Source organism: Semicossyphus pulcher, unplaced genomic scaffold, assembly GCF_022749685.1.
Source record: "Semicossyphus pulcher isolate SPU_LCO1_2020_fin unplaced genomic scaffold, fSemPul1.0.p SCAF_9, whole genome shotgun sequence".
Classification (NCBI taxonomy): domain Eukaryota; kingdom Metazoa; phylum Chordata; class Actinopteri; order Labriformes; family Labridae; genus Semicossyphus; species Semicossyphus pulcher.
The window spans coordinates 17,419,384-17,433,961 of NW_027211770.1; the positions used below are offsets into that span (position 1 = coordinate 17,419,384).

General features: G+C 40.3%; 4 protein-coding genes across 4 annotated transcripts; all 4 read right to left on the minus strand.

Annotated features, from left to right (window-relative positions):
* Nucleotides 1-289: 289 nt before the first annotated feature.
* On the minus strand, nt 290-2,072 carry malsu1 (mitochondrial assembly of ribosomal large subunit 1). The gene is made up of 4 exons (XM_069656020.1): nt 1,717-2,072; nt 902-1,077; nt 735-816; nt 290-646 (listed from the first exon to the last, which is right to left on the minus strand). The coding sequence occupies exons 1-4, from the start codon at nt 2,021-2,023 to the stop codon at nt 492-494; spliced, it is 720 nt and encodes a 239-aa protein (XP_069512121.1). The 5' UTR covers nt 2,024-2,072; the 3' UTR covers nt 290-491.
* A 312-nt stretch (nt 2,073-2,384) lies between these two features.
* Nucleotides 2,385-6,632, minus strand: smpd5 (sphingomyelin phosphodiesterase 5). The gene is made up of 8 exons (XM_069656019.1): nt 6,478-6,632; nt 4,244-5,467; nt 4,024-4,099; nt 3,586-3,726; nt 3,358-3,447; nt 3,199-3,262; nt 2,912-3,071; nt 2,385-2,699 (listed from the first exon to the last, which is right to left on the minus strand). Exons 2-8 carry the CDS (start codon nt 5,363-5,365, stop codon nt 2,598-2,600), a joined length of 1,755 nt encoding a protein of 584 aa, XP_069512120.1. The 5' UTR covers nt 5,366-5,467; nt 6,478-6,632; the 3' UTR covers nt 2,385-2,597.
* Nucleotides 6,633-7,332: 700 nt separating this feature from the next.
* LOC138584548 (speriolin-like protein) lies at nt 7,333-9,246 on the minus strand. The gene is made up of 4 exons (XM_069656813.1): nt 9,056-9,246; nt 8,110-8,331; nt 7,882-8,006; nt 7,333-7,728 (listed from the first exon to the last, which is right to left on the minus strand). Exons 1-4 carry the CDS (start codon nt 9,213-9,215, stop codon nt 7,396-7,398), a joined length of 840 nt encoding a protein of 279 aa, XP_069512914.1. The 5' UTR covers nt 9,216-9,246; the 3' UTR covers nt 7,333-7,395.
* Nucleotides 9,247-9,856: 610 nt separating this feature from the next.
* On the minus strand, nt 9,857-13,734 carry grinab (glutamate receptor, ionotropic, N-methyl D-aspartate-associated protein 1b (glutamate binding)). Its single transcript, XM_069656812.1, has 7 exons — nt 13,603-13,734; nt 12,452-12,982; nt 12,239-12,342; nt 11,674-11,874; nt 11,157-11,285; nt 10,907-11,050; nt 9,857-10,209 (listed from the first exon to the last, which is right to left on the minus strand). Exons 2-7 carry the CDS (start codon nt 12,951-12,953, stop codon nt 10,057-10,059), a joined length of 1,233 nt encoding a protein of 410 aa, XP_069512913.1. The 5' UTR covers nt 12,954-12,982; nt 13,603-13,734; the 3' UTR covers nt 9,857-10,056.
* Between the last annotated feature and the right edge of the window lie 844 nt (nt 13,735-14,578).

The window sequence follows — 14,578 nt, forward strand, 5'->3', positions numbered from 1 at the left end:
ATAATAGAACAGTGCCATTCTATGTCATTACTAGTTTTAGTACTTATAACTATGTAGCTTTACTGCTTTAATTTGGATATACTTTTTACACATAGGTTTGAACACTGGTTTGGCTACTGGTTGGTTCAATTGTTAAAAAGGCTCTGACTCAAAATTGTTCACCTTCTGATCATTTTTTTTTGTTAATTAAAATTAATATGTGACTGAGTAAAAACACCATCACAATCTGGACAATAATTCTAAGATATCTAGAATGGTATTAAAATAATTTATTTATAACCATCAAATATGATAAAACAGCTTTTTAACCATTTAAACATAAACCATGCTATTGCACAAAAACTGTTGTGTGATTGATCAATCTATTTAAATATCTGAACATGTGTTGTTCAAAACAAATCTATTTCCACTCAAAGGGAGAGCAAAAGATTCATCCAAAGTTTTAAATAAGAAGTCCGTGCACAACGATGTTGATGAAATGTCCTGTGTTATCACTTTGTGACGTCAGCATCATATATGAAGTCCTCTGGTAGCGTTTCAGCAGGGATGCTCTTCAACTGCTCATCGTACTTGCTGAGGGTCCAGAGTTTCTCCAGCTCGTACACTTCTCTGCTCTCTGGTAGCATAAAGTGAACAACCATATTTCCTGAGACAGAGAAGAAGGCATGAAAATAAACACATTTACAGCTGTTAAAATTGGAAACTAGCAGATAGGATCTCTAAGTTTTACATACCGAAGTCGATGCACATCCAGTCCTCTGAATCCTTTCCTTCAATCTTGACATTTGGCTCTCCTTCTTTCTTCAGAAACTTATACTGGAGGAAAATCATCCTTTGTGTAAGTTTGCAAACATGGATTGAACATATAACCATTTAACAATGTAAAGTCAATGTAAATTACCACTTTAATGGCATAAAGTGCCATTGCACGGAGGTGTCTTGGTGATAGGCCACTGGCAACAATGAAGTACTCAGCGTATTTGATCTGCTCTGGTACTTTAATCACACAGATGTCCGCTGCATTTTCCTGACGAAGTAGAGACACCAGCACGTCGAGAGTGAATGTCTCAGGGGATCCTGTAGAAAACAAGGGTGAAGACTTTTGTTGGACAATATCCAGTAAACAAATGTGGCTCATTTCTTGTCTCATCGCATACTAGCTAGTGAAATGCTATACGTGCCGAAACAGAGAAATGCCTTTACATACAAAAATTACAAGTAAATAAACGGTGATAGCTATTTTGAAGCAACTATCTTTGGATTTTCAACCATTCCTTGGACAAATCAAAAAATGTTGGTCATTTTTGAATTATTTTAAGACATTTTATAGATTTGAAAGTGATAAATTGATGAGTGGGGAAAATAATCAGCAGAGTATTCAATATAAAAAGAAAACTTAAATAGCAGGCCTAACAAGTTAGGGATTCAACTAATAAGATTTTTACTTAAAAATCAGCTAATTCATATTCTATTAAATAACGAATCTGATTAATGACTTTGATCTATTAAATGTCAAAAACAAATATCCTGTATTGTCAAACCAACGGTGCACAATCCAGAGATAATCAGTTTACTTTAATATACAGTGAAAGTCAGTAAATCCTCAAATTTAATAATTTAAAAGCTACTGATCCTCATACTATAAAACCTGCCAAGTAATCTGTTTTTCGACCAATTAATCGACTAACCATTTCAGCGCTTACCACATCTACTTACTTTGTCTCAGATCTGTACGTTCACTGTCCATCTCAGGTGACTCCTCTTGCGACACACCGGTGTTCTTGATTGAATTACTTTCACTGCACATTTCTGAATAAAATCTTTTAGTGTCTAAGTGACGGTTGAATACATGATGCCAATGCTGACATGAGGATAAATATGGTGTAAACCGTCGAGGCAAACATAGACTGTAACAACGAGCTTTGGGGACCGAACAGAAGCTCTTTAAAACACCAGTGTGCACCAGAATAATGTTACTTCTAAATGTCGATAGCAGTTTTGTTGAGCGATGTAGAATACTCATAATTGTAACGTATACAACTTGAAAATATCAATGTAAATGCTACCCACGAGTCTATCAAGGGCTAAAAACAGGAAGTGAATTTCGTCCTTGTCCTTTGATTGGTTCGCATAACTTCTTCGTTGGTTCTGGGCATTGAACATGAAGAGCACCCCTATAGACCGCAAACGGTAATGACCTCAAATCTCAAGCTGCTGACTTGTAAATCCGTACAAAGTATACAGGATTAGAGATTGCCCTTAGATTAAGACTTTGCCTTAGCCTGGTGATACTGCTTAAAATGAAAAAGCAAGACACACAGTTTAAAATCAATTCTTTAAAATTTATTTCTGTAGGAAAAAAATCATAATAAAAATTCCTACAAATATATTGTTTTACAAAATCAATACCTTTTTCATAATCAGTCCTCTATGTATAAAATTGTAAACATATGATTATGATTAAAAAACAAAAAAACTATACCTGAGGTATCATCTCATTGGTCAGTACATTATGATTAACAAATTCAAGTATGTAAAGAAGACATTGTGATACATGTACATTTTGTTCCCTTTATGACTTGGAGTTCATTTAGTCCTCATTCATCAGCAGAGTCCATTATTACATTCAGTCTCAAGCCCACAGGAATATGGTCCGTAAGGCCGGCCAGCTGAGTAACAAAGGTCACCTCTTCAATGTCCTGGGTGGAATCAAAAACAATGTGTGAATTTATAAGATCTTGTATGCTGCTTAAAAAGGAATGACTTGTGTGTCAAGAACGCATCTATAAAGGAATGATATTTTATAAATCATTTGTGGAATCTTAAATCACGTGTAACTTCAAGGTGACAGAAGAAATGAAGATGGAGAAGGCTGAGTCAGGAAAGAGTAAAACCACACAGGGACACATACTGTTTTGCAGTGCTTTGAAATGGAGCTCTCGCGGTACAGAATGTAGTCGATCCGACGCCCGATCCATGGCTGGTCGGCCTCAGGGTAGACAAGCAGACTGCCTTGTGCAGGAACAGGAGGGGAGATATACAGCTTTCTCAGCTCCTCTGTCTCCAAAGTTCTACACAGAGAAGACAGAGAGGATCTTTACATCAGCTTCAGCTTGACAAAATCAGTCAGTGAGGAGTTGTGGTCATATATCAGTGGTGCTGTGTTAAAAAGGCTTTAAAAAGTGGAACTGAGTATACCTTTGAAGACTTTCTGGAGTGTTTACGTCATCTTTATACAATGTGGGCTGCTCCAGCAGAGTTCCTTCAGAAGCAAACCAATGAAATACACCATGAATTGTCATCATTTGTCTTGTGCGTATGCAGTATTTACTGTAGTAAAATGGTTTAAATATGCACCTATGACCCAGGGCTTCTCTTTCCCGGGCCCTGCCCTGCATGGATCTCTGTATTCCTCAAACAGACAGTGATTCTGCTCCAGGGTGTCATCTAGACAAACAGAAAAACGTGCATTAATAATTTTTTCAAATCTTTTTGGTTTAGATTCTTCAACAAAAAAATGTATTATACACAATTTTATATTTAATTATAAAATATTAAATCTATTGAAAATGGTCAAAAACCAACCAGGTGAGCAGTTATCAAAGTTGAAATCTCCACAGAGCACATCAAAGGCAACTTCCTCATCGGGCTGTCTGTTGGCAGCTTGAAAATCGCCAATCCACTTAGTTACCATGTTTAACTGCTCACAGCGAACTTCACCCTCACCTGTTAAAAAAAAAAAATCAGATAGCTGTCGTCACGATTGTTTTTCGTATATTCAGGATACTTTTGGGGGAAATGTTGTGCCTTAATTTGAAAGGAAAAGCTGAAGAAACAGGAAAGTGAGAAGAGAGGGGGTAACATGAAGCAAAGGGTCTGGCTTGGAAAGGGCACATCCTCTAGCAACTGTTGCTCAGTTGCTAGAGGATGTGTTTCCAGAGTGCTTGAAATCATTGATTTCTGAAAGAAAACTACCAAAGTCTGAGTTAATGTAAACAGACTGGATCAGAAATTTTGACTTGCCTTCTGGTGCATGAAGATGTGTGCAGTTAAAATATCCAACCACTTTTTTCTGTTTCTGATTCTTCCCAATAAGCACCTAAGAATTAAAAAAAATCAATCAATACCAGTTGCATTGTTTCAATACTATGACAACAGCATGCATTATTAATATTAATTGTGCAACACAAAAAGGACAATTGACTTTTCTAACAGGATTTCTACATTATGTTAAGTAATGTACCTTAGTAGAAAGCAGGCCCTTAGCAGCAAGCGCGTCTTCCCCAAGGCTATTGGGAAACCAATGGTACTGGGCCTCGAGCACAGGGAATCGACTGGCTACGAACAGACCACTGTTGAAGAACTTGAAAGAGGAACAGCCGCATGGTGGCTGGCAGGCATAAACACCGACATCATACAGTATGTGTCCAAACACAGGTTTCAGTGCATTGGTGAGCTTCTGTGCTGCCCTCTTATCGAACACCTCTTCAAGGCAGAGAATGTCCACGTTGGCTGGAAACAATGTCGACACCTCCCAGGGAACATTGTCCTGGTGACGGAGACCCTGGGAGAGCAAAGCTCGGGGAGCGCTCCGGTGCCCTTTTTCCCCCTGCTGGTTGGAATTATGATTGGAATTAAAAAAGGGTGAAGGTGGCTCGGTCGAGGGTTCTTCTGTATCATCACAGGGTGCACAAACAACGCTACTGTTGGACTTTACGAGTGAAATGTGTCCTTCACTTGAGTCAGAATTGTTACCAACTGGGGGCTGTGTATGTCTATCAGTAGCGCCATATGTAGATGAGTTAGCGCTGGGGAGTATACTGTTGGAGGGGCTGAGAGTCCCACAGCTGCTGGGGGAGTCAACAAAGATGCGGATATGAGGTCGACAAATACCCTGCACAATGTGCTGACCAATGGCTGCTGCTCTGTGCTGCGTGTGCCCTAAGTTGTTGAAACGAGCAAGACTGTCAGGCAAGAGACACAAGTTGGCTGTGGCAAATCCAAATGATGCCTTTCCTACCAGCTCAAAGCCCCTGTGTGTCTCCCTCTCTGGTGTGGATGGTATCTCTCTATGGTAGCAAAAGGGCCTGCGGCAAGCCTGCAGAGGTGCCCAGATCAGAAAGCCCAGGAACGCCAAGGGGGCTGTAGCGAGAAAGAGGATGAAGAAGAGAATAAATCCAAAAAAGACCTTGAGTGGGTGGAGGTAGCATTCCTGCTCCTTTTGTTGGGTTTGCTCCAGGGTGGTGGACTTGCACACAGCAATGAGGCGATCGAGAAACCAGAAACAAGGCAGGATGAATGCCCATCCCACAGCATGGAGGCCTGCAACAAACCCATTAGGAAATGGAGATGCCTGCAGGGCCATTCCCCAGGCACTTTTTTACGCAACAATCAGGATGAACATCGGGGCTTCACAGTCTCGCCTCATTCCTGCCCAAAGTCACTCATTCAGGGGCTCCACTGGACACTACGACAGGAAAGAAAAATGTAACTGTTATGACATGGATCTTCTCTTACAACCTGCATAAATATTTACACTGTGGGTTCTCAGGAACAACTGGCTTTTATCTTTACACTGACTTCATGCCAGTACACGCCTTTGTGGAAAAGCATGAAGCAATTGACAGCTACAATGACATGAACGCAGCGGAGTCAGATGCAGAGGGAAGGTCAGGCAGGCTTACTGGAAGATTATGCAATGCATCGTGATCACTTTTAAGGAAGGCAAAGAGGAAAAACATGGCGTAAACTGCCTATAATCCAGCTGTGACCATCTGCACAATGTTCCTTACCACTGGCATCGAGACTGACATGAGCAACCTTTCTGAACACCACACTCGTCTCTACTTACAATAGATTTCTATATAACTAAAGTCATTGGATTTGTAAAAGTTAAAACCTCAAATCGTGTTATGTAATGACATAAATTTAATAAGGCTAGTACTTTGAAAAATCAGTACAAAATGAAAGAAATGTTTTTGTGCGTATTTGCCCTTTAACGTCAGTAAGTTGCGTACAAGCTCTTAAGATATACCTGAACAAAATGAGTCATTCGCGTTTCAGACCCTCAACGTCCTGATTTAATCTACCAACACCCCATTCACGACAGACTAGCATAACTTCAGATATAATGTAATCCTTTAATAGTGAATTCTTGCGAGCTTTCGGCCTCACTGTTTGTTCAGACGACACTCATACAGGTAGGTATGATAAGATGTCAGCAATGATGATCGCCTGTGGACAGGTATGCTAAGCTAACAGCTTCACTTAAGAAACGCTTAAGAAAGACTTTTAAACCCAGCGTTACATTAACTTTGGTTTCTATGACCGCATAACGTTGCTGGATAATTATAGCAACTGGTTACTGACACTTCATACTTAGTAAATGCTTTATATACATTTCATCACGAATGAAAGCTGTCACCTGTACTGAAGCGTAGCTAGCTTATAACATTCAGCTAACGTGGCAGTACTTACCTCAGCACGGAAATTGGGACAGTCCGTCTGATGAGTCCATACTGCGAGCAACGTTAAATTACATTTGTATAGTAGACTGTCAAATATTCAGAGGAAATGCTCAGTCTTGAAAACAGATTAACAGTTCAGTGAAGTGTTTCCCTTGATAAGACCACCCTGCTCTCAACGGCTCATGCCTTTATTAAGCCACGCCCATGATGGCGTTGTCATGGTGTCGTGTCCGTCTGGCACATGACCTTACCTGAGTCGATGTGTTAGGCTAGTGAGATATGTCCTATTAAACTTGAAACCAGGATTACGTTTTACTTCTAACAATTACAGTAATTGAACACTTCTTTGTGTAATTAGCCTGTACTCAATACATTTTTACTTTCTTCTGTTATGGCAAAATAATCCTTTCTTTGTTAGCTACAAGCAAATACGCTGTGGATCAAGCTTAAGCCCTGCGCATGCAACTAAAGTAAGGTTACTGCAGAATAAATAGTAATGAGGATCACTCGACCTGCTAGAACACTTAAATATTGAATGTGAGGGGGAGGAAGGCCCACAAGAACAACTCTTAATGACCATGTTTAGTCTCTAAAGTGATGACACCCGCCCCAAATCTTACCCCTAATATATTATTGAATATGGGTTGAAGAAACAATCCACTGTTAGGTATCAGATTGCCCTATAAATCAGGATACAAGACTGAATGCTTTATGTCTTTATGGCTCCTATAAAGTTGGCTGTTCAGTGTTATCATGTAAAACATAACACAAGCAAATGTGCTGTGTATTTTGTTGTGGTTTTACAATCGAGACATTTCTGAGTTCACAAAATCAACCACAGCAAAGTTATGATGTAAAGTATTTTATTAGAGTTTATTTCCAGTTCTGGGACCTTGTAAGCTGCCCGGATATTTGGATACAGGCACGTCTACCAGAGAAGGAGAGGCTTTCCATCCCTCTGGGCCATGTTGCAGAGGCAGGTGAGCACAAGCAGTAGGTCCTTCTGAAGTGTTCTTGGTGCTTTGGTCTTAATCACCTTCATCAGAAAGTCTGTATTGCTGAAGAGTATTTCCTGGTTGCTGTGTTCACTGGGCCTCTCTCTCAGGATCCCAAAGGAATTGACTATGAATTCAGTGAAAGCAGGGTGAAGTGCTGTTTTATACCCTAGCTGGTTCAACTTTTCCATGAGGCCAGCGTACCTCTGAGTGAGATGAAGCCGATAGTCTTCATCTACCTTCCCTGTCAGCGGGTGTGTGCTGACCTGCAAGAGGAGACAAATAAATAAAAGGCTTGTTACTTTCTTGTGAGTCATGTAAGTGGAACGTTCTGGCCAGTAGTGATTGTATAAATTAAATCATAATGGGCATAATGGGTTTTCCTCAACTGTTGACAACTTTTTCCCCCCCTTTCTTACCTCTGTGATCTTGACTGGTATGTTGAGCAGTGTGAATCCATAATGCCTCTTTTGGCTTTGAAAGACATATGACAGAATCCTCTGGTCCAGTTGGAAGGCAATCTCTCCCAGCATCCTGTTTGCATCTGCAATTATATAACAAAGAATATGAAATCAAAAATTAATGTTTCTTTTTGGCAACAGCTCCCCCGTTACTGCTGAAATTTCTTCATTTCTTGAATTACTTGCCTTTCCCATCAAGACAAATGTCCGTCTGGCAGCTCTGACGCTCAGCCTTCTCACTTGTGTCTGTGTGCATCGAGCTTTGGAGGAAAGACTTGAAGTCGACGGGAGATGAGGTCCGGTGTTCCGGTTGGATCTTTGTTAGCTGCAAGTCTTTTCTGAAGTCTCTCTCATCACATGTGTTTTGCCACATATGGCTGGATGGTTTTTGCCCTGATGCTGAGCAAACTGACAAATGATATACATTTATTATTATTTCTCATAAATGACAGAGGAGTTAAAAGTCACAGAAGCAAGACACCAATTTAAAGTCTCTTCACAATCAGAGTCAGGTTTATTATTTAGTAATTTTTACATTACAAGGAATTTACCATGGTCTGATGGTGCACACAATTTACATGGGAAGTAAGGAAACAATAATGTAAAAGAGAAATATTTACACTTCAAAAATGTACAAAATATCTGGGGAGGTTTGAAGACAAAAAGCTGTGCAGGACTTTTATTTACACTGGCTAACAGTAAATTTAAGGACAGATTTGATTAGATACATATTTTCGGGAATCAGAATGTACCGTCTGTAGAATTGCTTTGCTTTAATCAGGTTTCTTCCTTGTCATGTTACTTGGAACGGTGTTATTATAAATACAATTGTATCCATTAGGAATGTTTATGTATAAAAACTGCAACAGCTCTGGGCATGCTAACACTAAACTGCATTGCACGGAAATAGACAATTGCATGACAACAGGAGTACATAATACAAATATTACTTTTTAGAAATAAAGATAACAAGAATTATAAGACTGATCTGATTAAATTACCAATTGTGTGTTTAAACAGGTATTTATATTTCCTGTGTTTAAGTTCAGTTATATTCAAATTGCCACATGCCTGACAACTCTGATCTACAGCCTGGTTGCCATCTAGTGGCAGAGAAAAACCCTTACAGTACCTGGTAGTTCCTCAAGAGAATCATCGTTGAAGCTCTCCAGGATGGTTCTCAGATCGTTATTCTCCTTGACTAAACTCAGCATCGACTTCAACTGCTCATTTTCCTGCCTGAGTTGCTCGTTTTTCGACAGCAAGGCGGCGACGGTTTGCTCCAGGTCCATTCTGTGGCTCCCAGTTTAACAGCTGAGCCTCAAATGCCCCAAAAAACGTTCTGGGCAGTGACAGAATCAAATCAAATCACAACAGGACAGAATTCTTAGGTGGGAATCTTTCACTCAATACAAAACACAGAGATCAAGTTTAGAAAAGAACATTTATACAGAAGCGTTAAAGACTATTCTTCATTTTGAAAATGTTAGGTGGACAAAAATCCCCCAAAAAGGGTCCACTTACTAGCTTTGCCTAGGGCTTTTGAACATACCACACTGTCTGAACCAGCTGATGTTGTTTGCTTGGTTGTTATGGTGACAAATTTGTTGATATACATGTTCAGCAGCTGTTATGGTTTCATCCACTGCACTTTTTTTTTAGCTCTTCTCCTCCCCACTGGCTTACAGGTTAAGCCTTAAGGATCAATCTTGACCCCGGAAATAGTTTGAAAAAAAACAAACCAACTCCACTTAGTTGCTTTTCGAGAGTTTTAACCCTTAACTAAGTTCATCTGCAGGTACAGCCAAAACAAACAGGAAGTCCTAAATGTGCAATAGATCAAACCACAACTACTGCTGGGCTCCATTTACTGTAACAAGAAATTATTTTGTCATACAATACAATTTTCTAAACCAAAAAGGTTTACAACGGGTCATATACCTGATGAAGCTTTAATAAAGCCCTCCAACAGCAACATAAACATCTATTTATATTATCATAGAAAAGAACATTTACAGAGTGAAGAAAAAAAACTGCGGTCAGTGCACACTACAAGACAAGATAAAATCAGGATTATGGGATCTCACTTCTAGACAAAAAATAATAATAATTCAAATCTTTTGTTCCTCCTGTCTAGCTTCCTCTTGCTCGCCCGACGATAGCAAGAATGTAGAGAAAGATGTTGATGATATCCGTGTACAGGTTCAGAGCGGCAAAGACATATTCCTCTGGACTCAGGGACAGTTCCTTGTTGCCAAGAAGCAGCTGGGTGTCCACAGCCAAGAACTGTAACGTAGAGGGTATTCACAATAGGTCAAACATTTGTCTTGATCTACAATAAGTGAAACATTTTAGCTCACAAATGGGGTGAAAATTGAGTTTTAATGATTATTTGGCATGTTCTTGGGTTGAAGAAAAATCACTCAAATTCTAGTGGCATCTGCCTGTACAAACACTTTGGCTTTATTCATCCCAGTTTGAGCTCTCTGATATTTATGCCATGGAGAGAGACATGAAACATGTGAAGAGAGAGGAGTTCAAACAAAGGTCCTTGGATAAGAGTCAAACCCTGGATATGGCTACATGCTCGCCAGGGTGCCCTCAGTCAGCAGATTACTATTGCTGTCAGTCAGTTAGTTTAGTTGATGCTTAGGGGCTAAACATTTTAATAAGAAAGTAAACTTTAGAGTAGATTAAATGTGTGGATTTCGCAGAATAATGGGACAACATTTCTGGAAAATAAATAGAAGTATTAAACTGTCAAGATTTGCTGTCAAAATGGGACCGGCCATGTAGCAGTAAAAGCTTCACAGTTTTGTAAAATTAGACCGCAAGTGACTAGAATTGTACTACTCGGTTGATTTCAATGCATGCGTGCAGTATTATCTTTAAAAAGGCCACCCCTGATCACTACTGTCATCAATATAATCATCTTCATGTACAGCAAAGCTAGAACAAAACATTTGAATGTCTGGGGACTTACGCAGGTGAAGAGCAAAGCTCCAAGTCCAGCATACACGATGTGCAGGATCCTGTCACGGATGAAGATGCAGAGGATGCCAAAGAGAATCAGGACAATTAAACAGACGAAAAGCACGCCATAACAGGAAGTGAAGTCGTATTTGGTCTGTGGGGGGAGAAAAAAAACAGTCACAATTAGGTTACTGTCAGATCAGAGTGTGAGCGATGTACATGGCATACATACAAGATGCAGGAAAGTGACGAATACGAACCTGCAGAGAGAAGATGACCACTGTGAAGCACACGACTGCTGTGATGCCCACTGCCATGACCACAGTTTCAGTGTCATGGAAGCTGGCAATCATTCCCACCATGTAGGACATGCTCAAGGTCAGGACAGACTAAAAAGAAGAAGAAAAAACATCAGCACTGCTGCAAATGCTTTGAGAGCAGTATCATGGTATAAATAAGAAATGGCAACTCTGTAGTTAGTGATTTGTGAGGTACAATCTGAATTTAATCTTAAATTACCTTTTAAGAAAAAGGAAGTCTTTTATTACAACTGTCACCTTTTCCTCAAGAAAGCACTTTATCTCTTACTTTACCACATAACAATACTTGTTTTTAAATAGCAGGATAATGCGAAAACTGGAAACCACTGATTATACAACCAGAAGGCCTACACAATGACGACTCAACGGTCCAGATCAGATAACTGTTTACTTCCTCAGAGGTAACTCCTCGCCTCTCTGATTCCTATTTTAAAGAAAAAGGTCTGAGCAGGCTTACTAATGCAACCAGGTTCCAAGGATGTCTTCGGCGAACGCTTCCACAGCAGCTGATAACACAAACCGACACAAAGAATATCCCGTAGGACAAAAAGTAGGTCCAGGTGTTCACCAGGACAAAGGACTTGACTTCTTCCACAAAGGTGAAAACAGCCACAAAGGCAAAGGTCACCAGCAGTTGAGCAGTCAGCACCAAGAATACCTGCAAGTGGAATATTACATTGATATATATATATTTAATATACATAGACACAGATGCTATTTCTAACAAAAAACATATTTTTTTATGGATCTAAAGTACATGAACAACTCCACCAAGGAGCTTGTGTTTGTCCGTCAGTAGGCAGCATCTATCAATGGATGTTAATGAAATTTGGTGCAAATATCACAGTATTATATTGCTGCAAATACCACAGTATATTTAAGTATTGTATAAACATTTAAAGACATTGCTCTGCTTCACATACATGTACCTTGTGATTTTTTTTTGCTAACAAACATCCTCATACATTTTCATACACTGCCTACATCCTCATACCTCCAGTCATATTGAAGTGTTCCCTTACCTTTCGAATAAAGGCTCTCCTTATGGTCTTGTTATCTAATCCAAAATCAAAGTCCTGATTCTCATGAAAGGGTGGCGGTTCCTCTTCGCTATGGTAAACGTCATCTGATGTGGCATAAATGATAAACAAAAGATTAGTTTGAGATTAGATTAGATTATTTAACACAAATGTTCAAATAAAAATGAGAAATGCCACAACATGACAAACACTAACCACTGAAGTTGACATTATTGCCCGGGCCTGGTGGAAAATATGGTGAAGAAGAGGGTTTTTCGCCATATCCTGGGCCACTTTGGGGGTTCATGGGCATCCCAAAAGCTCCAGGAACACCAGGTGCAAAGGCAGTCGGTGGAGGGAAAGGTAGACCTCCGGGAGCAGGGAAACCACCAGGAGGAGCAGCAAAACCACCAGGAGAAGCAGCAAAACCACCAGGAGGAGCAGCAAAACCACCAGAAGGAGCAGCAAAACCACCAGAAGGAGCAGGGAAACCACCCGGAGGAGCAGCAAAACCACCAGGAGAAGCAGGGAAACCACCCGGAGGAGCAGCGAAACCTCCAGGAGGAGGAAGGAAACCACCAGGAGGAGCAGGGCCTCCAAACATATTAGGGCCTGACATATTTGTGTCAAACCCGACAGGAAACGCTGGCTGTCCGGGGAGCGATGGTGGAGAGGGTCCCCCCTGTACGGGAGTGTACTCATTCCTCTCGGTTGCCATCTCTGTCTTAGATCGGGAGCAGAGACCGACTGCAGAGTTGGAAAATTAGAAGGAATAGTGAAGCATAAAGATAATCAGTCAAATAAATGGTTATCAGATAACAAGTATAAGCAGAAATGTTTAAAATGATGACAATTTTACAGACGTCGGAACGAGTCTGCGGAACGTCACAGAGGTCACGTGACGATATTAACTTCCGGTATGTATATCATAATTTGTAAGTGACCGTAAGCTAAATTAAAACAAATAGTCGCATGAGTGTCATATTTGTTTCGGATGCATAAAGCGCAAATCATTTCAAGGCTAAATGAAGGGCTCGTCTCCGGGTTTGAGGCCAATGAACGGCATTTTACAATGCCTCCGGAAAATGTAGGTTAAGCTAACGTGAAGGTAAAATTCAGGCCGCAAATTTCACTTTCAGATAAGAAACGACAATGTAGCCCGCACAATCTACACTCAGCATGCCATCTGAATTCAAAGAACCGAGATAACAACTCACTTGATATAGAACGAGTTCAAATGATTTTCGTTACACCGTCCAACACAATACGGCCATGTTTTTACACCAAACAATAAGGTTACGTTGGAAAACGGAAAGGCAACAAAGATCGAAAAGAAAATATAACTTAAGTCTTTCCAAACTACTCACATTGCACGAAATCAAAGTTGAATTCCTAGATGTGTGCCTCTGCAACTGTTGGTGGTATTTATTTAACGCAGGGTCTGTCCCACTTAGATCATTTTTTGTTCTTCCTCTCTGACTTCCAGTAAACTGCGTTAACTCCTGCGTCACCGCCCCCAGGATGCGTAACGTTGCATCCACGGACAGAGTGGATAACATGAAAAAGATACCTTTCCCCTCTTTATCGGACAACTTAATGTTTGTGTGATAACGTTTCGGAGCTGGTAATGTGAAGTAAATAGGGCACATTAACAACTAAACACTACTTGTATAAGGATATATGGTAGCTTCCAGGGATTCTCAGAGTAATTTATCACTAGGATTTTGACGGAAAGGGATCATACAAGTCGGAAACTCAGAATTACGATAACTCTCTAAGATATGAACGCGGCATTAAATACTCTGCCACTTGCGGAACTTTCAGATAAGCTGTGGTCAAAGTGCATGATTAAAACTGAAAGTGAAATGCGAGAAAGTCCTTGCCAAGAATTTCATCATCAATAGACAAAAGCAAGACGGCCGGGGAGGCCAGAATTTTAGCTAAATAATGCTTGGCAAGAAGTGAGCCTCATGAACCAGCAGGTGTCAGGAGAAAACCTCAGAGGGCCATCAGGAAGGGTCTCGAGACAACATTAGTTTCATTGGACTCGCAGACTCGGACCACGCAGCTACCCGCATGCCCCTCTACCATACTCCCAGAGGTCACAACATAACACGTTTCTTCACAGCTGCAAAGACACTGAAGTGAAGGTTTGTCAACAGGTGTACAAAATAGGGCATGGACCTTTGGGTCTTAAACAAGCATAGGCAAAGAGAACAGTGTGCATTTCACTTTAATGGAAGTTTCTAAACATTTAAATATATAATTGAATAAAATACTAATGTGGTTTATTTGATTTGATTTTCATGAGGAAATGAAAATCAAATCTGGAAAGAGACACTT